At 39.4% G+C, this 21,410-nt stretch overlaps 1 protein-coding gene across 1 annotated transcript; it reads left to right on the top strand.

Annotated features, from left to right (window-relative positions):
• The first annotated feature begins 712 nt into the window (after window positions 1–712).
• On the top strand, window positions 713–10,674 carry hacd2 (3-hydroxyacyl-CoA dehydratase 2). The gene is made up of 7 exons (XM_085766036.1): window positions 713–873; window positions 3,186–3,303; window positions 4,639–4,657; window positions 6,042–6,130; window positions 6,752–6,873; window positions 9,368–9,546; window positions 9,893–10,674. The coding sequence occupies exons 1-7, from the start codon at window positions 749–751 to the stop codon at window positions 9,973–9,975; spliced, it is 735 nt and encodes a 244-aa protein (XP_085622162.1). The 5' UTR covers window positions 713–748; the 3' UTR covers window positions 9,976–10,674.
• The last annotated feature ends 10,736 nt before the right edge of the window (window positions 10,675–21,410 follow it).

Genomic DNA, 21,410 nt, shown 5'->3' with positions numbered 1-21,410 from the left:
TTAAAAAATGTAAAATTAAAAAACAAATCAAGTAAAGCTAATTTGTATTCATTCATCAAAAAAATATTCAGTACATAGTACGCGTTATGCTTCTGTTTATAATAGTAAAATACTGACATCTAGTGGGGAAAACAGGAAAGTGCAGCCATGATTTCAGTGATTTCATAATTTCCAGTAGAGTCACGAAGTGTTTGGTTCAACCCCAGAGTGTTAAAGTTGGAATTAACCAGTGAACATGAATTTAGAGGTCAAAAAAATAATGTTTTTTTTCTTTTCTTTCAATATTATAATATGAAAGAGAACAACATCAAGTCATTTCAGTGTAATTCAGTCTTGGACACTAGGCGGCGCGCCTCTAAAAAGAGCGGCTCTTTTTATTCGGAAGAATTGACAAAGACTAAAACCTTAACTCAAGATCATTCCGGTCCCTCAAGCCCCATTCATATTGGCGGTCACCCGATGGATAGAGCAGCTATATTTTATTAAAGCAAACTTTAGCAGTGTGAATGTACACCTTCAATAAATGAATAGAGTTTCACATTGAAAGGATCGAAATATTAAAGTGTTTTTTGAGTGAACGCGACTAAAAAGCGAAGGCGGAATTATAGAGAGCGAACCATCTTGCTTCGAGGACGACACTTCCGGGTGTGCCCCAACCTCCCTCCGCTCCTCCCTCAGTCCGTTTCCTGACTCGGTGAACCTGACAGCCGCCGTTGTCCGGGACCAAAGACCGTTGAGGGTTGCAGTCATGTCGGCAGCTGCACCGGGGACCAGCAAGGCAGCCCATAGCGATGTGGCCCCGAAGAAAAAGAAGGGACCCGGCGCCCTGGCCACGGCCTATCTGGTCATTTACAACGTTGTTATGACAGCGGGGTATGTAGCGTGTTTCCTCCTCGTGCTAATGCTGCTGCTGCTCATGCTCATGTTGAGTGTGCGCGTGCGTGTATATGTGTGTGTGTGATGAATAATTGGAGCAAGATTTCCCTGTTGTAGTATTACAGCGTTATTTTTGGGTTACTAATCTATGCTAATGTTATGTAGTTATTATTAGAAACACTGCTCGCCTGCAGCTGCTCTGTAGTAAAATACTTTTTTTTTTCTTCCTTTTTTTTTTTTTTTTTTGAATATGCTCTCAACGTCTCACGGCTCAAGCAGATTAACGTTAGATGAGCAACAGACAACCACCTGGCGTGCACTTTAATTGTGGGTGACTGACTGGTCGCCAGCCACCCCATACAATGCAGAAATATGAGGACAGCTGGTGTATTGTCTGCTCTCAGTGGTGCTTTTGCATCTTGCATTGTCATGTAATTTCTGCAGGGCAACAACTGATTTTGAGTTTTATTTGTTCATTTGCTCACGTTAAATTAATCAAATTTATCAGAGGATAGACAGAACTTGCAATAACCATGCTTCACCTGTTTGAAAATGTTAATAAACTAAACAGTTCGTTGGTTAATCATAGAAAGAATCAACAGATTGATTGATCAATAGTGAAAATAACTGACAGCTGCAGCAATCAGAACACATACAGCATAAACAACTACTAGAGGTTGTTTACACAGACCTAACTGATTGAAGAAGAAGCTATTAGTGATCCAAAAATGTATATTTACAAGAAATTCATATCTTTATTGAGAGAAATAAAGAAGCAAAGTGATAGAAAACGTATTTGTCCATTCAAGGATATTATTTATACCCTTGAACAGTATGAAGACGTTCTTTTTTTATTAACATAATCAGAGCGTCCCCTTTATCTCCACTTCAGATCAATAATGATTCAGCATATTCATGTTAAACAGTATAAAATGCACTCAGTCACTTAATCATTAGTCAATAAATCATGTAGTATCGGTTAATTTAAGTATAAGTACCACTTCTGATGAACTGCAGTTTGACATTTTGAATGATTACTGTTAGATCTGCACATTTCATGAGCTCCATTACCCTGAACAAGTGCCCAGATACTTACGTAAATAAAAGACACAGTTATCTTGAACCGTGAACTGAGAAATCTCTGCCTGTGTTTTATTGCACTCATTTTCAGACTGTTGCACAATTGAATGGCGGTTGTTGTTTGCTCACTGTCCAACCAGTTTGGTCACATTGTGTCCCACTCGCTGTTGATGGACCATACAGTGCTGGCTTTGTATTGAGCACAAGTTAGGGTGTTGTACATGCACGTTTTGGCCATTCTTATGCAGCGTCTGCATTCAGATGCTGCCCCAGCAGCTCGGAGGGGCTGCTCGCCGGTTTCTGCTGAACTGGCTGTATTACTGATATGATCATTAAGGCTTTTTAAATACAAGTTACACCCTTCAGTCTGTGAAACCAAAGTGTGAACTGAAACCTCAGCCCTGTTACCACTCTGAGTGACAACGTGTTGTAACCACACCAGCTCTGTGCTGCAGCTGACCTTTGACCTCCCTGTGGAGGCAGATGAGCTAAATCTGAATGGTGTAATGTATTATATGGTAATAATTTAATGGTGTGGTGAAATCCTTAACAGGCAGCAGTTCTCCATTGGCAAAATTATCCATCTTGCTCAATGTGAACTTTATCCATACTTACACATTATAAAACAATTTACTTCATCATACGATTTTCAGTCTGCTTTGTGGATTAATAATGAGAGAAATTAATGACTTACAATGTAGCAGTAAGGGTGATATAACTAACTAAATAACTAAATATTCAACCATAGGCCTATATCTTCATTTGGCTCATAAACAAGTTTCCCTGCTGATATGAATACATTTTTTTAATGTTATTGTAGAGTAACATTTACTTTCACTACAAACCTCTGTAATTAAGGTTCTTTGTTCAACTATGAAATATCTGCCCAGGACATATTATTTTCACCACAACTTATAAATAAACAAATATGAGGGAGCATTTCAGGAGGTTAGTCCTTAAATATTCAGTATCCGAGGTGTCCATTGACGAAATGTTCCATTTTCTGCTGTGTTGAATTGTAATTTGTACACTTCCTCTTATGTTTGAAATGTATGTTATCCTCAATAAACACATCAGTTTCTCATTGAGACCTTACAATCTGTCTTATAGCATTTCCTTTTATTACTTAAAAAAAAATGTAAACTGCACACATGTCCACTGCAGATTTCATTTACTGCATTAGATCATCTTGTATATCTTGACTGAGATGTTTTTCCTCTGTTGTCCAGGTGGCTGGTGATAGCTGTGGGTCTGGTCAGAGCTTACCTGGCCAGAGGAAGCTACCATGGGCTGTACTACTCTATAGAGAAGCCTCTGAAGTTCTTTCAGACCGGAGCTATTCTGGAGGTGAGAGAAGCACAAAAGGTTGCGTGATATTGACAAGATCAAATATCATATTATATTTCACTGAATACAGAATAAGTATACAGTGTGGGAGTATATTACTGATATTACTGTAGGTATATTCTGAAACATTTGATAACTTTTTGTTAAGATATTTAATTTAATGAATGATTTACAATCACTGACTTTTATCGTATCGGCAAATATTTGGTTTCTTATTATTCTAAGACTTTCCCAGCTGCTAGAAAAGGTCATTACAGTCTGTCTGAGTTCTGGAGTCAGAGCTGGATACAGTATGTAGTGGAGGCCTGTTATCTGCCCAGTGTTCGGTATGCCCTCTGTAACATAATGGGCTGGTATGTTTGGGCTGACACACACAGACACACACGTGTGTTTATAGTGCAGAGGCAGAGCAGCACGAGGTGTTCCAGTGATCCTGTCCAGACGCACTGTACCTCAGTAATAGGAGACATAATGTTGTCTAATGTTAGCATCTATCTCTATCATTCATGAAATAGTCTACTCTGTGCACAGACTGAGCACTACAGGCATTACGCTATTCACTTAAAGGTCCAGTGTGTAATAATTAACAAGGTTTATTGTCAAAATCTGAAATCTGAAAGTGTATAATCGCTATAAAATAAATTTTGTTTGGTTTTCGTAGCCTTATAATTCTTCTTTTATATACAGTATACATATAGCCAGGGTCTTGCTTTAGAGAGCGTTGCCATCTTGCGCCGCCATGTTTGTATGGCAGCCCGAACAGAAAATCCAGCCAGCCAGAGAGCACGTTTCACGAGTTTCGCATTTATCAATAAAGATAAAATAAAGAAGAAGGAGTAAGTAACAGCAGACATATCGTAAAATTGTTTAGATCTTCATCTCATCGCCCCATGCTCCTGAAATACTCCCAGTCGTGGTTAACAAGTTCTTTTGTCCTCTGAGGCCACCGTCACTTTGCCAATAGGAGGGGTGAGTGCGAGCGAGCGAGGGAGTGAGCGCTGCAAACTAGAATCTGAACGTTAGATGTCACGGTTTTCCCCCCATTTTACACACTGGACCTTTAATATTAGCAGTTGTGTGCCACTGAGTCAGTTTCTGTTATTGTGTGCATGTTGTAGGCCGATGTTTTGCGAACGCTAATGGGACATCAGTGATATAATAATAATAATTTTAGAAATGAGCACGCTATTCCAGCATTAATCCAGATGTTTTCCAGGAATGTGAAATAAAAGGAAAAATTAACCACATGCCACACACAGGAGTTAAAATAAGCCACCTCGTGCTCCACTCCCTGAAGCATATTGACTGTTTTCCTGTTCTCTGCTCCTTTCACAGATACTGCACTGTGCTGTAGGTGAGTCTCTCTTCATCTTCCACCTTCACCTTCACACCGCTCTCACTGCAGCTCAGGGCCCTGGTTTGCAGGAATTGATATAATTTGTAAAGCATTAGTGTATTAGGGCCCATAATGTGCAACCAGTTTGACTATTCATAAAGTATAATTTTGACTAGAATCATAGCTGTGCTGCATGGTCGAGGGGTTTAATAACAACATCAGTTATGGTTACTGGACATAATGTGTTGGCTGATATCTTAGATCATGATTTGGACCCGGTCCCATTGTAATCATGAGCCGTCATAACGCATTTGTAGATGTGTCTCAGATGTGCATGTGTGTGTGCAGACAAACAGAAGCTTTTCATATTTGGAGTGTTTGCCAAGAGAGATCCGAGAAGCTGTTGGCTCTCGTGGTGTTAATGTGATGAGGAGAGGCCGGCGCTCGCCTGGCTGCCTCGCTGTGGCTCACGGTCCATTTTCTTCATTATCTGGGTTTTGAAGCTAAAGCTAGCTGACCTTTCCCCCCTGCAAACAGGCTCCCTGCAGCTGCCGTCCACTCAGAGCGCACACACACACACACACACACACACACATACAGGAACCCACTATTGAAGGTTCCTCTCTGCTCACTAGACACTAAATCAACATTCATGAGTGTCTTGTTTTGTGTGGATCCGTCTCAGAGTGCACACAGTGAACGTCTTAATATGTTTTACCAATGCACAGATTTCTGTTTAAAACTGTTACAAGGAGTCTAGTTCATTTGTCAATATCACTCCCAGCATTTCCTGTTTTTTTAAGAATCACTCTTGTAAATCTGACAACCAATGTTTTAAACATCCATTTTAATACATTTTTTATTGCATTTAATGTCACATGTTCTGATATAGCTGAAGAAATATTTAATTTTGGAACCTCCATATACATTTGCATATGTAGAGTATCTTATTATGGACTGACTTTGTTTAGTTTATTATTTAGTTAGTTCCCAGAGCCCAAGTTTCTCAGATATGATGCATTAGTTCCTGTTTGAATGAATGAATGAATTAAATTAATTAAAACCCACCCCTTCTCCCTATGATAATTCAAAATATACTATAAGTTATAAAATAGCTAATAATGCATAATATATAAATATATATATACTATATAAAACACATAATAATGCATAATATATAAGTATATATATATATATATATATATATATAACACATACACATATAGTCACAATGAGACATGAAAAAACTAAATAAAATGAAACGTCAACAATAATAGCAGCTACATGTATCACCTAGTGTCTTTTCATACTCAAGTTTAAGAAGTGAAAAAGATAAACAGCCCAGAACCAGTGGTCAATCATCACTGTATATGAACTGTTTGTCTTGTGTCTCGTGTCTCAGGGATCGTCCCGTCCTCCGTGGTCCTGACTGGGTTCCAGGTCATGTCCCGGGTCTTCCTCACGTGGGCCGTCACACACAGCGTCAGGGAGGTAAGACGACTTCCTCTCTTCCTCAAGACAAAACTTACACACATGAATCACACTTTGGTTATAAAAGTAAACTTTGACTGGCACATCGACGGAAACAGTTCCTTGGCCTCATGTCCGACAGTGACCAGCTGATGTACTGTTTGCCCTGTCAATAGATGGGATTGGATTAGTTTGGACAGGAGGAAACGTGTAAGTAACGCCAGACGGTCTTGCTGTAGGGTTGCAGGAATGGATCTGCTGGATTTGATTGAAGTGAATAACGTCCGTATTTTTGCGTTTTCAAGTGTTTCTTTTATGTGTCTGTTGTGTGACGCTGCACTGACATTCTTCTCAAGCTGTTCTCTCCTTCCCCTCTGCGTCAGTGTGTGACTGGAGCCTGTATCTGGATTGCGAGTGTGTGATGAGGAGTGTGCTCGTCTTTTTAACGCCGCTTTAATATCTGAGGATGGCGACCGGCAGCCTGCGGTGTGATCTGATCTCTGAGCATTTGTAACAAACAGCATGAAAAGTCCCGATTAGCCTACAGCAGAGTAACTACCGCAGCATGATGCAAGCCCGTCTGTTCCTCGCTGCTCCTCCCATCATCCTTTGTGTGTTTGTGTGTGCGTGTGTTTCCTGCAGGTGCAGAGCGAAGACAGCGTGCTGCTGTTCGTCACCGCCTGGACCGTCACAGAGATCATCCGCTACTCTTTCTACACCTTCAGTCTGCTCAATCACCTGCCGTACCTCATCAAATGGGCAAGGTAGGAGAGTCTACCTGAGGGTGGAGTCACAGCAGGACACCAGTCTGATTAATAAGTAACACATAGGTCACATTTAGTCACGATTTCATCATTGATGCTGTACAAGGCCAGAGACCAATGATCATTTTCTATCCATTGAGTGACTGACTGATCTATTAAATAGCAATAAGAAAAGTAAGAGAGTTCGTCCACACTAATGTCGCCAAGTTTCAAGTTCAAGTGAAATTTACTGTGACAATAGACAAAGAAAAGTCAAAGAAAGCAGCAGCTCCTCACATTTGAGAGTCTGCAATCAACAATCATTTGGATTTTCTTGTTCGCAAAATGGTGAAAATGATTGATTGATTGATTAGCAAAAGTAGCTGATTTATCTTCTTACAATAGAATAGAAAATACTTTATATTAATATTCCATTAATTAAATTCAGATCGTCCAGCAGCTTACATAACAATGAAATGATATAAACAATATAAAATGATATAAAGTGATATAAAAAGTAAACATGTATAACCTAATAAAATGCATTGTGCATTTTGATAGCAGCAGGAATGAAGGATTTCCTGCATCTTTCTGTTCTGCAGGTCAGGGAGATGAGCCTGTTAATTGGAAAAAAATCTTACTAATTGGAATAATTGTTTCATCCTCGCATTTGGTTTTATTTCATAAATCATCATATAAATGTGAGGACATCACTGATGTATCTGAGAAAGATGGCTTAATTTGTTCGCTGAAATAAATAGTAAATTGGGAGAAAATTGATCAGTAGCTATTTTGAGATTCACTAAAATTGCCATAAAGTCATTTATCCAGCAAAAATACCAAATGTTCACAGGTTTGTGTCGCTCACATGTTTTTCGTCACATTAAATAAAAGTTCCACCTTGTGGTTTTCCTTCACTGTCATTTGGACTGTCGGTCAAACATAATGATTTGACATTTTAACAACATTTTGTCTGATTTTTGGCCAAATAATAACTTGTTGCAACTCTACTTTCTAATTGAGAAATTTTGTGTTAACATTTCAAACTATTGAAAGTTGATCGATGATTATTTTTATTCAGAATATTTAGTAGAATTTGATTTTTAGCCTCAAACTATTTTGCATTTTCACTATTTAATTTGTTACTGGACAAAAAGTAAACATGTTTTGGTGTATTATCTTTAAAGCTGTAAATTCCTTTATGAATTGTTGTTAATATCATCTCATATAAACTCTATACGATGTAACTGTAGGCACTAAAACAATGAAAAGGTGAACGAGAGCTCTAAATATCACAGCAGCATGACTCTGTGGAGCTGTTACTGCCAACGCTGATTACCGTAGTTGTTTTTAAAGAAATCATCAAACCTGCAGAAAATCTTGCGGCCTCCCCCATAAAACTCACTTTCACATCTCGCTGCCTAATGGGATTCATCTGCCTCTACAACCAAGGCAACAGTTGTTAAGTGGCTCCTTCCCGGCGGTCTTCGTTGCCAGGTAGCAAATGAGACCGTCGCTATATTGGTATTCGACCTTCAGTTCGAGTCGCACCCTGAGAGACAGAGAAATTGGCTGCTCACCCGTGGAAAATCCAGTGACGGATCAGAGACAGGCAGCGGTGGCTGGGTGTGGAGAGCTGGATGAGGAAGAGACAGAGCTGAAGGAGCTCAGTGTGTCGCTCATATTTAATTGCAAGCGTTCTCCTCAAAAGCCCCCGATCCCTCAACAGTGCTGGGATTAAACATTTAGCAACATGCAGAGGCTGTATTTTATCCTTTTTATTTGCACTCTTCAACTTTGTTGTTTAGCTGCACATGGTATTGATATCACACCATCAGAGTTTGGATATTTATAATGTAATATAACAGTGATCTGTGCTCCACTTATCTCATATTTGCTGCATTACAACTGTGAGATTTTGTCTCTGGTTTGGGGAATTAAAATGGTAAATGCAGCTTTTTCCCCATTGCATTAATGATTCTCTGTCAACACACAGTTTAAATGCGGGGTTATTAATGTGTTGCCATGTCTGGGCTAAAGCAGGAGGTTTTTTTGTATTTTAAAGTTGTATTTGAATTATTTGTGTCAGAGCCTGAACATATCCTCAACTGTTCCTCGGATTTTTTTTTTTTTTTTTTTTTTAAGAGATTAAAAAAAATATTCCTGGTATTGCTGCCTCTGGCAACAACCTTATATTCTCTTGTATATTTTTCTTTTAAACCAAACTATGTCTGAAGTCTGGGTGGAGCGCTGCTATGTTAAGGCCACTCTCTCTCCTTTATGCAGTCTGCTCCTCTCCAGCAGCTTTGTTCGCTCGCGTTCCCGGAAAATGTGTTTTTGTCATTATATTATATTCTGTAAATGACAAAAAACTGTCAAATGCATACCAGGCACATGTCTTTTTGTGTCTTTTGTGGCTATTTCTACCATCCATACCTCCACCACCACCCTTCATGTAGCAGAAACCAGGAATAATGGAGCTGTATAATTCATAGTTTGACTCCCTCTGCTGCAGGTACACCTTCTTCATCGTGCTGTATCCCATGGGAGTGACCGGGGAACTGCTGACTATCTATGCAGCGCTGCCGTACGTGCAGAAGACAGGCCTGTACTCTGTCACTCTGCCCAACAAGTACAACTTCTCTTTCGACTACTACACCTTCCTCATCCTCGTCATGATCTCCTACATCCCCCGTAAGTCGACAAAACAGATGTTTATGTTTTTCCCCTTTTTGTAGCAACAGACAAGTTATAACTTCCTCATTTTGTGATTATTTAGGTACTATTGATATCATTACTGTCATTTTTTATGTCATCTATGTTTGTTCACCCTGAATATTTTGACTGTGTAGATGTTATAGTGTCTTTCATCCAGCGTCTTCTTTTTCTTCTTGTTTTGGTGCATTCGTGAATTCATTTGAATCTTAAATCCTCATGATGAATATGATTTTGTTGATGTTGTGGTTGTTAAAGCCCCTCCACATCCACATTACTGATCTTTCTCTCCCCCTCTCCCCATCTCCCCCTCTCTCCCTCCCAGTCTTCCCCCAGCTTTACTTCCACATGATCCGACAGAGGAAGAAGGTGCTGGGCCACGTAGAGGAATACAGCAAAGTGGAGTGAGCTCAGCAGTATTCACACAGATCTGAAGGAGGGAAAATGAAACCAAAACAACCAACAGAAGAAGAACAAAAAAAGAAAAAGAAAAAAAAAATCATTTCTGCTTATTGAAACACTAAAAACCTGACCAGTTTTCAAAACTGCCAGAACTGACCTGGCATCAGATGATCCCGTTATAAAGCAAAGGTTTTGTTTTCCAGCTGTTTGTCTGGGTTGTAAAGATGCTCACGAATCCTGAAGAACTGGCTGTATTATTATTATTATTTCTTTTTTGTTGTCGTTGTTTTTATTTATGAACAAATTACGGTTACTTTTGTATAGTCAGAGAGCTTTGAACTGTATTTTGACTCGGATACAGTTGAGCTGCTGATCTGAGCAGTGAGCAGAACTCAGTCACGGCAAAAGCATCAAACTAAATCATGCACTGATAGTCAATAATCTTGTTTTCAGTGACACTATAGAAAACCCCCCTCTCACCTCCTCCATGGCTCGACTTTTTGAAGAAGCAGTTTTCCTTTATAACACTGTAGAAAGAGTAATATGAAGAATAGGTAGGTCGTCTGTAGGTTTTGCATCTACAGTGTGTTTGTTGGTGCAAACTGTGGTCCCGATTTGTCCTTTTTTTTGTTGTTGTCTCATTCATTTCAGTCAAAAGTTTGATTACATTCCTAATTTAGTCCAATAAACCTTTTTCATTCTGTGCTTGCATGGTTTTCTATCCGCATAAGCTTCTCAGTGATGATCGTGTGAGTTGTGTCCTTTTGGTTTCCTCATTGTTTGATGTTTACTAACCTGAAGTAGCCGTTATGTGGGTGAAGAGACTAGTCAAGGTTTTTTTCCTTTGCACATCCATCAAAACAAGCCGACCATCCTCATTTTCTGCAGGTGGTTGCATTTGACTTGCTTTTATCTTTTCAGCGTAACTACTTTAAGCATCTTTAGCTCCAGATTATCACATGTTCACTTTCATGCTTTATGAAAGATCTTCAATCCTCACTCCATCTCTAATTTATAATAGGGGGACGGTGCGTCTTGTAAATGAGATGTTTAAAAACATTTTATCGCAAAAGAACAATTAAGACATCATGTCTTGTTATGAAAGACTTGCAAAAAAAAACACAACAACAGAAAGCACAGCATACAGTAGCAACAGTGTTTTCAGATTAAATGAGCTTTAATATGTAACACAGGTAAAACAGCATACTACCCCATTTATTAGATGTTTAACTTTATGGGCTTTTATTTTCAAGTACAGAGTGATGTCACAATACTTTAGCACAGAGATGTGGTGGTCATTAGTTTGTATTGAGCTGTGTGAACTGGAGGATTATTCCTAAAAGGCATGTCGCCGTCCATGTGGGAATCGTCCATCAGGAAGAAAACGAACACACTCGGTGGTGAATTCAATTAGTAGCTTGCAGTCATGCGTTTTCAATGAGGTGGATACAGTACAAAGACTGAGCTGTGGATCAGAGTAGTTCCACCTTTTCAAGAAAACATGTTCAGTTTGTTATGGTTGTGTTTTAATGCACATTGAATCCACACTGTTTTCTTGTTTGTCTCTGTGATGTTTTGTAGTTGTAACCTCTGAATGCTCAACAACACCGACAACACCAAAAGAGCATTCATTTATTGACCTGTGTTAGTTGAAGCTGTGAGGCTGCTACGTTTTTTTCTACACAGCTGCAGCAAAGTGAGAACTTCAACCACTTGAGGTCAGCAAAAACACCATGTGCTTGTTGTGTTACTGTAAGTCTGTAAATGATCTTTTCACCCAAATTACAAAGAGCAGCTTTTTTCCTCATACCCCCTGCTGCTAGTGTCCAGACAGAATCAGTGCATGTGTTGCTCTGGATTAATCATCGCCAAATGCAAATTAAACCTGTTGATCGACATAGACATTAATAATGTAACTGCTTATATCTGTATTTGAGAAGTCATGTGAAAAATGGTTGTTCTCAAACCCTTCAAACTGTCAGGTTATCACAGGCTTTTATTTCTCCAGAGAATGACGTTTCCTATATAATTGTCCACAGTGTTATTACTTGCATTATATGAATTAATATATATTCAAATCTTTTGAGGTGCTCCTTCCTTCTCACATGAATTGTCCTGAAGTGAATGCAGTACACTTTAGAAATGGATATGTCAAATATAAAGATGTATACCAACACCTTTTCTCAGGGTGAGTAAGGATGTTTCTTTGAATTTGGGTGATCATCTTGCCTCTTTTAAGTGATTGATCAGTTCGACTTCAAAACATACAAGTTATGTTGCTGAAGTCCTGCTTGCTGTCAAGATCATCAAACTGTATTACACTCCTTCATCTTGTAGCAAAGTGAGCAGCTAATAGCGGCTCTCATGTGAAATCTCGCCTCTGTGCTCTTTTTTTTTTTTTTTTTTAAATCATTTCCTCCTTTTTCACCACAAATGGTTAAGCATGATTTTAGGGAACTTGTTGGATGCGTCTTGCAGGAGCAGAAGTGCAGCTCATTGTAAAACTGCATGAAAGATGAAATCTTGATGCCTGGAATGATGATTTGTGTTACAGCATTACTTTAAAAAAAAAAAAAAGAAGAAAAATACAACAGCATGTTACTCCAGAACCGGGTCTACTGAATAAAGTTTTGATACAAATGTTTTGCATGGGGCCAGCATACTTTGTACTGGTATGAATAATGAGTATATATTTACAATAAACCTACAATATGGGATGCATATTCACTTTTTTTTTTTTTTTTTTTTACATAACTGACCTGACACGTGCAATGGAGAACTGGTGGCCCTTGTGAGTTATAATGCACCTCTCATAATCCAGGGGAAAAAAGAAGTGGATGGTTTCTATGTGTGTCTTAAATGTACTGGTGACTCATTCACTCATGCATCATGTAGGTGGGAACATTGTCTGTGAACCATTTAGCAGCGCTGCCTGCAGGGCCTCACCAGCTCCACCAGATGCAAACCAACCTGCAGACCGTCTTAAAAGCCATTAGCCAGACTGCCATGTATTCAGACTCTAATGAAAATGGATTTGGTGCATATGAAGCAGGGTCAGGATGAACACTTCCCAGAGGACTCATCTGTGCACTGCTGTTAGGATCCTAACAACAGCATATTGTTGTTGTTCACCAATGGCCATTGATGTAAAGAATCTATAGGTCCATAATGGAAATACTTAGTGAGCTCAGGTGCGGTCAGGAATAGCTACTGTATAAAGCCGGTCGCATTCAACGACAAATCAGTCTGTCAGTATCATATGCACATATTGTACCTACTCTAATGGAAACACACAGGCCTAATAGTTTAAAGGTCTTTCTTTTGTGAGATTTTGTTTTTCACAGGTGTCCATAAATCTCTTTAAAGGGAAAACTGGGAGAGATGTGCTCTAACTCTAAAAATATTAAAACAAAACAAATAGAAAACTCACTGACATTCTGAACAACACAGGTGATCCTCACTTACCTGTCAGCTTTCTCCAGCCCTGCCCCCTCTACTCTGTCTGCCAAGGGGGTGGATCAGACGCAGGCGTAGCTCACAGTCGGCCATATTTGAACGGGCAAATTGCTCTGACTCTGGCTGCAGTTACAGTGCAGTAGATAGGTGATCCAGTCATCTGCACTAAAAAAACGATTCATAACTCTGTGAAAAATAAATCAGTATGTAGCTATTACTTTAACTATTTGCATAATGTCACTATAATGCTACTTTTACGAAAAAAAGTACATGATTAAAATGATCCGTGATTTTACGTATGCTGCATCATAACTGCATAAACGTTCATAACAAATCAAACCGTTTTGAAATCGGACAAAAACTGAGCAAGTTATGGTCATTATAGCAGAACATGCAGCAGAGGCTTAAAGCAGAAGTAAGCGATCCGGTCGTTTTCGCTAATGCTGCGTTCCAGGTAGGCTTTTGAAACCGTAAATTACAGCTTCAAGTCACAACTTACGACTTTGTAGCGTTCCAGGCAACCCACTCGTGTTTTTCCGACCTGTTTTACCTGTGAAAGTCACTATAACGGCCACTCGTAACTTCCGACCCGTGAACTCGTACCAGATCGAACTGGTACGACTTCACAGGTCGGAAAAACACGAGTTACGAGTTTCCTTGAACGCACCATAACAGTCCTCGTCCCTACGTCACCACATTCACGGCGTCCCTTGGCTGCACACACAGCCCTGCATGCCGTTCTCTGTCCTCATTGGATAAAAACTGTAGGATACGAGAAAAGTTTTCTCCTGGGCTCAGAGCAGAGCAGAGTGACTGACAGACCGTGTTTCGGTCCAAACACTCTATGTAAGTGATTGCTGTCGGAAGATAGAACTATTTAAGACTTATATTAACACAAAAATATCACTTAGGCCTACTTCTGCTTTAATGCTCTGAGGGAGAGAGTTGCCCGTCCCAAGATGGCCGCCGTACTGGCTACGCTTTGTCATTGGGCAGCAGCGGGGGGTGAGTCATCTAATCTTCTTATATACATCTATGCTGTCTGCTCTGATTGGTCAGAAGAGACGTCAATTTTTCAAATTACCGTAAAAAAACAAAACAAAAAAAAACGGGGAAAATCCTTTTTTTTCAACAGAGAGAATACGTCATGACGTCGTACGCTCAGGTGCGCTTGTCGCGGACCCTCTCGTCCTTCTATATAATATATATTTTATTGGAAAATGAGGGAAAACAGCCTCTGTTAAACAACAGCTCCATGATGCGGCTGTAGATTTACATGATGATGATGATGATGATGATGATCCATACTGTTATGGACTGGAAGAGGACTGGATGGAGAATCAGAGTCCTGGAGCTTCAAATAGGTAAGGATCAGCACCACCATGCTGGTTCTACTGCTGAATAATGTTTATAGATATTGGATAGCAATTGATCAATCATGTTTTTGTTCTTATGATTTGTGCAATTTATATTCTGTAGGCATTATGCACATGCAGCTCCACTACTTCCTGAACTTAAACAAGCTCCTTTATTTCCTGTCTTATATTAGGGGTGAAGTCAGGTAAAATGGGCCACTTTTTGGTAAACGATTAATAAGACCATCAAAAACGCTATGCATGAAATCCATTGATATTTTTAAAAATCGATAGGCTATAGGTCTCTTAAATGTTTCTGTGTGAAAAAAAAATTAAAAAGTATAATTATTTTGGAATTATGAGAGTTAAAGTATCGGGATATTCCCTCTCGAGGAACAACACAGTATTTTAGCAGAAATCATTTAAATTTTAATAATTAATTGACACTATACTACTAAACTACAACACTAAACTTAACATTAACAGTGAATACATAAGAGGTTGAAGACATTTTTTAATCTTAAAATGCATTTTAAAATTACATGATCATGTTGTTGCTATGCTCTTTGTTAGCTGACTATGTTATAGGCTCTTTTACTGTGTGTGTATGTGTGTGTGTGTGGCATTATAGATGCCATTTTTTCCCCCACAGTGCTAATGGCACCATGAGTGGCACTGACCAACCTTGGATATATATCTAACTTTGAACATGTTTTGCACCTTCAATTTCTGTGTAACTTCAGTGTAAGACTGTGTTTTGTATGTGGCCCATTTTAGCTGAAATGCATGGCTCAATTTACCATGATGCATTAAAGGGATAGTTCACCCTAGAATGATATTTCGCTCATTATCTACTCACCCTCATGTTGACTAAGGGCTGGAAGAAGTTTCAGATTCCTCCGTGGCTTCTCTGAGTTACAGGGGGTCTCAGCGTAGCAGTGCATGTCCATATAACGGTTGCAAAGGGACACCGGAGCTCTTCGTAAAAAAACACACACAAAAAAACATCCAAATACCTCCATGATGCTCGTATGTAATGTCCGTCTTGTGCTGAAGCCCCAAATTGCGTAATTGTCCCAAAAAAAATTAAATAAGTCTATATTTTAAGCTTGTTTGTAGCGGAAGCTTCTCGAAGCTCCTCTTCCTGGTCCGTCCAAATCTCGCGTGATTCGCAGTAACCGCACTGACGCATGCTGACGCCGGTGCAAATCACGCGAGATTAGTCAACATGAGGGTGAGTAGATAATGAGCGAAATATCATTCTAGGGTGAACTATCCCTTTAAGGTAAATTGAGCCACCCACAAAAAATGCATTTAAATTAAAAATAAGTAAGCTTAGCAAGAATTTTGCATTCTATCCAATGGGGGGAATCACAATGTGTATTATAAATCACATTTTTTATTGTAGATCTGTTTTTTTTACGGAGTTATCAACCTTATCAGTTTCAAGTGAAATTTGTTTGCCAGGCCACTTTTCGCACACTTCTCCTCAGCAGGCTGGATATAAAGCATTGTCCCACCCACAACAGCAACCAGAGACCACTCAAATCAATTGTTTTTTTTCAAGTACAGTTGTAGCAACAATTTGAAATCATTTACAGCCATTGCCTGTTAAAACTTAAAAAGCTAGGAGGCTCAAACCTTAACTGGCTCATTTTACCTGATGGCCCAATTTACCTGATGTCACCCTATTGGACAAACTGATGAATCCAGGTGTGTCTAACTCTGACCTCAGTAGTCACAACAATGGTCAGACACACCTGGATTAATCAGTTTGTCCAATAATGTAAAATAGGAAATAAAGAAGCTTGTTTAAGTTCAGGAAGTAGAGGAGCTGTAGCCTACATAAAGCCCATTAACTCCAACCAATCTAACAAAGTATTGGTAACCATTTACTCCATTACAACATGTTCAGAACCGGTGAGCATTCAGTAAAGTCACAGTGTGCTTGTGTTGAACCCTCAGGGCCACCGTATGATCAAGATTATGATTTATGATTTGAACAATCCATGCATGCCAGCTTTTGTCACAGCAGATTTATTTCAGTCTCTGCCTTGCCCATAACATATGACAGTATGATCCCTCCTTACACAACCAGACGGTGGTGGTGGTGGTGACGTCCAGCTATGACTATTTTAATCTAAACACCGGCTCACACAGCAAATTCAAACAAACTATCTGAGATGTGTGGGCGGCTGAGTGTGTGTGTGTGTGTGTGTGTGTGAGAGAGAGAGAGAGAGAGTCCCATTGGTTGCATAAACGGCATGCACAATAGCAAATGTAGCCTATATGTGACTGTGTGTGTGTCTGTGTTTGGTTGTACAATCCCCATAGTGACTGTACAGGTTGCTCTCCACCAGGATGAGTCACAGCACTGCAGCACTTGTCATTCTCTCCTTTTTTTTATGAAAGAGAGAATAAAACTACACTGATGTGGACTGAGATTTTCCCTCTTGTGTCTCACCACGTGTTTACAGGCTGCTCCTGCACGGTGGAGGTGGAGGTGGAGGTGGTGGTGAGGGGATCCTTCGCTTGTCAGGGCCTGGCCTCATGATACAGTCTCACAGCAATCACCTCTCTCTCTCTCACTCTCACTCACACCCCGTGCTGCTGCATCTTCACTGATTTCAACCACTGGATCACACACGTTGTGCATATCTGGAATGCCTGGTGCTATTTTAGACGAAGCTCATGTGGTTGCTCATGAGGCTCTGCCAACACACGTGGGTCACAATAAACAGTTTGATGGAACACTGAGAAGGTTTATAAGATGTTTTTCTGAATATTTACAAAGCCTCAGATGTGATTTTTTTTCTTTTTCTTTCCTCACTCAGTCGACTAAAAACAGAAGTCGTCCTTGACTGACTACAAACCAGCTCATCAGCGTACGAAAATAATCAGATTTAATTGTTGTTTCATTTTTACTTCATTCTAGTGTAGTTGGGTCTGCAAAAACACTGAAGTAGCTAAGGGTCTGTATAGTTTGTAAAAGAGAGAATTCAGTGTTTGATTGTTAATGAATTTGAACATTTAGAAAAAAAAAAGAAAAAGAAAGTGTGACAATGTAGATTTGATTTTATCCTCCCTCTCCTCAGTACCTCCTCTCTTTCTTTTTACGCCTCCAGAGCTTTGTGAACTTTTTGATTTGAATGCACCTCTTTGTTGTTTTTCTTCCCTCCGTGAATACTGTCTGGCAGTGCCTTCATGTTATTTAACATTAACATGAATAAAAACTACTTACGGTAAAAGGCAAAGATGATTCTGTATGTGAAGATGACGTCTAATGACAAAACAATCTCATCTTGTGGTCAGTTTAGTAGCCGCTCTGGTCGTACACAGTCTTCCTCAGCTCTGGTTGTGTTGTTAGGTTAAAAAAAAGTGAGTTTTTTTGTTTTGTTTTGGGAGCTTCCTGTCAAATCTGACCTTTTAGATCGAAGGTCATGTCTGTTATTGTGTCTGTTGTGTTCAGGTTTGAAGTTTTTGGTGATGCTCTCTGGACCACAGAGGTTTAATGTATAAAATGAAAATCAAAGTGACTATCTGCATCCACACAAAGTCACCTCCTTTTAGTTTAACATTTATGAAATAACCGCAAGTGTCTTTCACTCATTCTCATTTCTGTCTTTTCTTTTCTATGATGAGCTCTGTTCTTCTGTGCTCTTTCTGGAACGAGGGTCGTTTGAAGATAAATCCACTGAAAACAAAGTGTGTGTGTTCAGTCGACTGGATGCCGTTGTTGTCACTGGAGGTTTTTTCCTCAAGCTGTTTTCCTTTCATCCAAGAGCTTCAAGTCTTCTGCTTTAGTTCTGGACTGGATTCTACTGAAGTTAAAAAATACTTGAGAAAGGAAAAACAAATAGCTAAATTACACTGGGAACAAGACTTTTTTTTTTTTTTTACCAGGGCTGAGTGCTGTTATTTTCCACATTTTCTCAGGAATAATGAGGAATAATGACACGTAACTGTTCACTTTACACGTGTACATCTAAGACAATGACCACAAACACTCCTTTTACAATGAATCCTGTTAAATAACTATACTGTTTATTCTTACAGAACCACATGGGGGCCGGAGCCACTCCCAGTTGACATTGTGTCAGGTTGGGTACGATCAGAGTCGCAAATTAACCTTCGGACTGCTGCTGGAGGAGGAAGCTGGAGAACCTGGAGGGAACTGGTGCTGCTGACCTGGGATTCGAACCTAGACCCTTCTCGCTACGAGGTAACCGTGCTAACCACTGCAGCATGAGATTAAAAAAATAAAACTTGGTATCTGGCCACCTAGATACCACATAGGATTGTTTTTTACTTTAGTTCCTGTTTTAATTTGGAGTTTATTCAGCTGAGAAATCACTCCACCGAGAACTGTCCTGATTTCAGTTCCTGTTGAGTTTTTTTTCTATTTCAAAGCCATAATTCAACAATTTAAGCACCAGAGACGTTTAATTTATTTTCATAACATGAGTGTGTGACAGCAGCAAAAGAGATATCAAAACCTCTGCAAGTGGAATTGGAGCCGACTGGATGAGGATTTAGGTAAAACAAGGATATAAATGCAGACAGTTTATAGCAAATCTGAGTTGAAATGGAAAAGGAAGGCTGTAATGAGGTTAAATGTGTGTGAGTGTTAATACATGTGTGTGCAACGGCTGCTGAACAAGTTCATTTAACATTCAGATGATGGCAGTAGCGTTCTGTGTGTCAAATCAGCACACACACACAACATACAGTAATGTGTGTGGTTTCAATCTCTGCAAGACATCAGATAAAGGCAAGAAACACACACACACACTCAGACACACACTCAGTATATTCCAGTGGTGTAAATTAGATTCATTTAGATTTTAGCGTCACATGATCTGGTCTCAAACACCTCCCTTAAAACCATGTGGCCTCCTCGGTGCATCAACGTTATTGATCGGTATAAAGCAGCAGTTAACAACCAAATGCTAATGTCAGACTCCAGGCTGCTCTGTGCTCGCTCTCAGACTCTGATCCTCGTGAGACATGTGAGTAAAGTTATAACAGGAGCTAATTTTAGCCGCTTTATATTCTGCTCTGTGTTTGTTTGACATGTGACGACACACATCATTGTTTGTACGTCGATTATTTCTTTTTGTTTGTTAAAATTTCAACATTTTAAGAATGTGGAGGGAGGGGGGTCGCTTGCTTCCAAGTTTGGCGATGATGTCTTTACGATTCAATGTGATTTTTCTGAGTTTTGGTGTGAAGAACTTGACTCATCCGTGCAGAACCACGGCCTTATCTCCAAAACATCAGTGTGAATGGATGCTGTGGCTGAATGAGAGCAAATTCCTGCAGCCGGGGTCAGAAATCTGGTGCCTGGAACCAGAAGAGCAGGCAGAGGTCATATATATAGCTGAGGCTTTGAAACTGCACTGTGATTGTAATGTTGTCTGCATATTTTCAACCATTTAGTGAATCCAGCTGTAAAATAAATGCGTGAATTACATAACGTCCGCCTGAAATTTAGAACAAAAAGTATTAGAAGTACGTCAACTCTCTATTTTCGAAACATTAACTTGTTTGTTTCTTGAGTTTAAAAATGGCCAGATCTCCACTTCCTTGTGTTATTCAACAGTAAATTGTGTTAGGTGTTTGTGTGATGGCAAAAGAAGGGGAGAAAAAAAGCTCCAGATCGAGCAAGCAAACAAGCGGTCATAAGACAAGCAGAGAAAATAAGTTGCACAACTTGAATCAAGATAAATTTGTCTCTGATTTATATCTGAGTTCCCTTTTTATTTGATGAAGACGGCGCTGAATGGAGGCTCCTGTTCTCTCCGTTAACAGCGTTTCACCCTTGATGAATTCCAAAAGGGGCAAAAGGGAATTCAGCTGGAGGTGAGCCGGTCTCGGGCGAACACACGAGGCTCCTCGTCACATGCCTCCAATTTCTGTTCGTTAGCGCACACAATGTGAACCTACAAGTGACACAAAATGCTCTCTTCTCTGGATGTAAATGTGAAGAAACTCATGGCCCCGTGTGGAAGAAGAGAGAGACGACTTAAAACAAACCAGGAGTTACCAACCACCAACCAACCTTCTTTAGTGAAGATTGATCACTGTTGCACAAGCCCCATCTATCTGCAAAGATGTAAAGATGTAAAGGGCATTGTTGATTGCTTTATTAATTGTTTTTTTTTGACCAACTGTGTGAAACTAAAATATATTTAATTTCCATTATAGCATCAAATATTGGAATGTGAGAGATCTGGAGCCATGTATGACTTTTCTAATTGCAAGATAAATTAATACATTATGTGATTTTTTTTCAAAATGAAAGAAGTTTTTCACTATAAAATTGATTAAGGTACAAAATCTGACAAAAAAAAAAGACAGTGGAAGTGCAAAAGGCACATCTGTCCCCCCAAAAAGTAAGAAATTCAATCATTTATTATGATTGAGGAATATTATTAATATAGCTTATTAGAATACTATTTGTTCATTTTCTCACTATAGATTCAGGTTTAACTGCAATGACTTTACTCATTTTAACCTGCAGATGTGAAATTGTTAAATATATATTTTATTTATAGGCTATCATTATGAGAAAGGGAAGTAATTAGGCTATAAAAGTGACCCTTATGATGTGATTAGACCACAGCTCAT

Source organism: Trachurus japonicus, chromosome 21, assembly GCF_045865225.1.
Source record: "Trachurus japonicus isolate A0001 chromosome 21, Traja_1.0".
NCBI classification, from domain to species: domain Eukaryota; kingdom Metazoa; phylum Chordata; class Actinopteri; order Carangiformes; family Carangidae; genus Trachurus; species Trachurus japonicus.
This window is presented reverse-complemented; position numbering and strand designations above follow the sequence as displayed.

Bases quoted from the DNA above. Each gene is read 5' to 3' on its own strand.
- hacd2 (XM_085766036.1), top strand. From the start codon at position 749: ATGTCGGCAGCTGCACCGGGGACCAGCAAGGCAGCCCATAGCGATGTG. The intron at 874-3,185 runs GTATGTAGCGTG...TCTGTTGTCCAG, and splicing joins AACGTTGTTATGACAGCGGG to GTGGCTGGTGATAGCTGTGG. The intron at 9,547-9,892 runs GTAAGTCGACAA...TCTCCCTCCCAG, and splicing joins CATGATCTCCTACATCCCCC to TCTTCCCCCAGCTTTACTTC.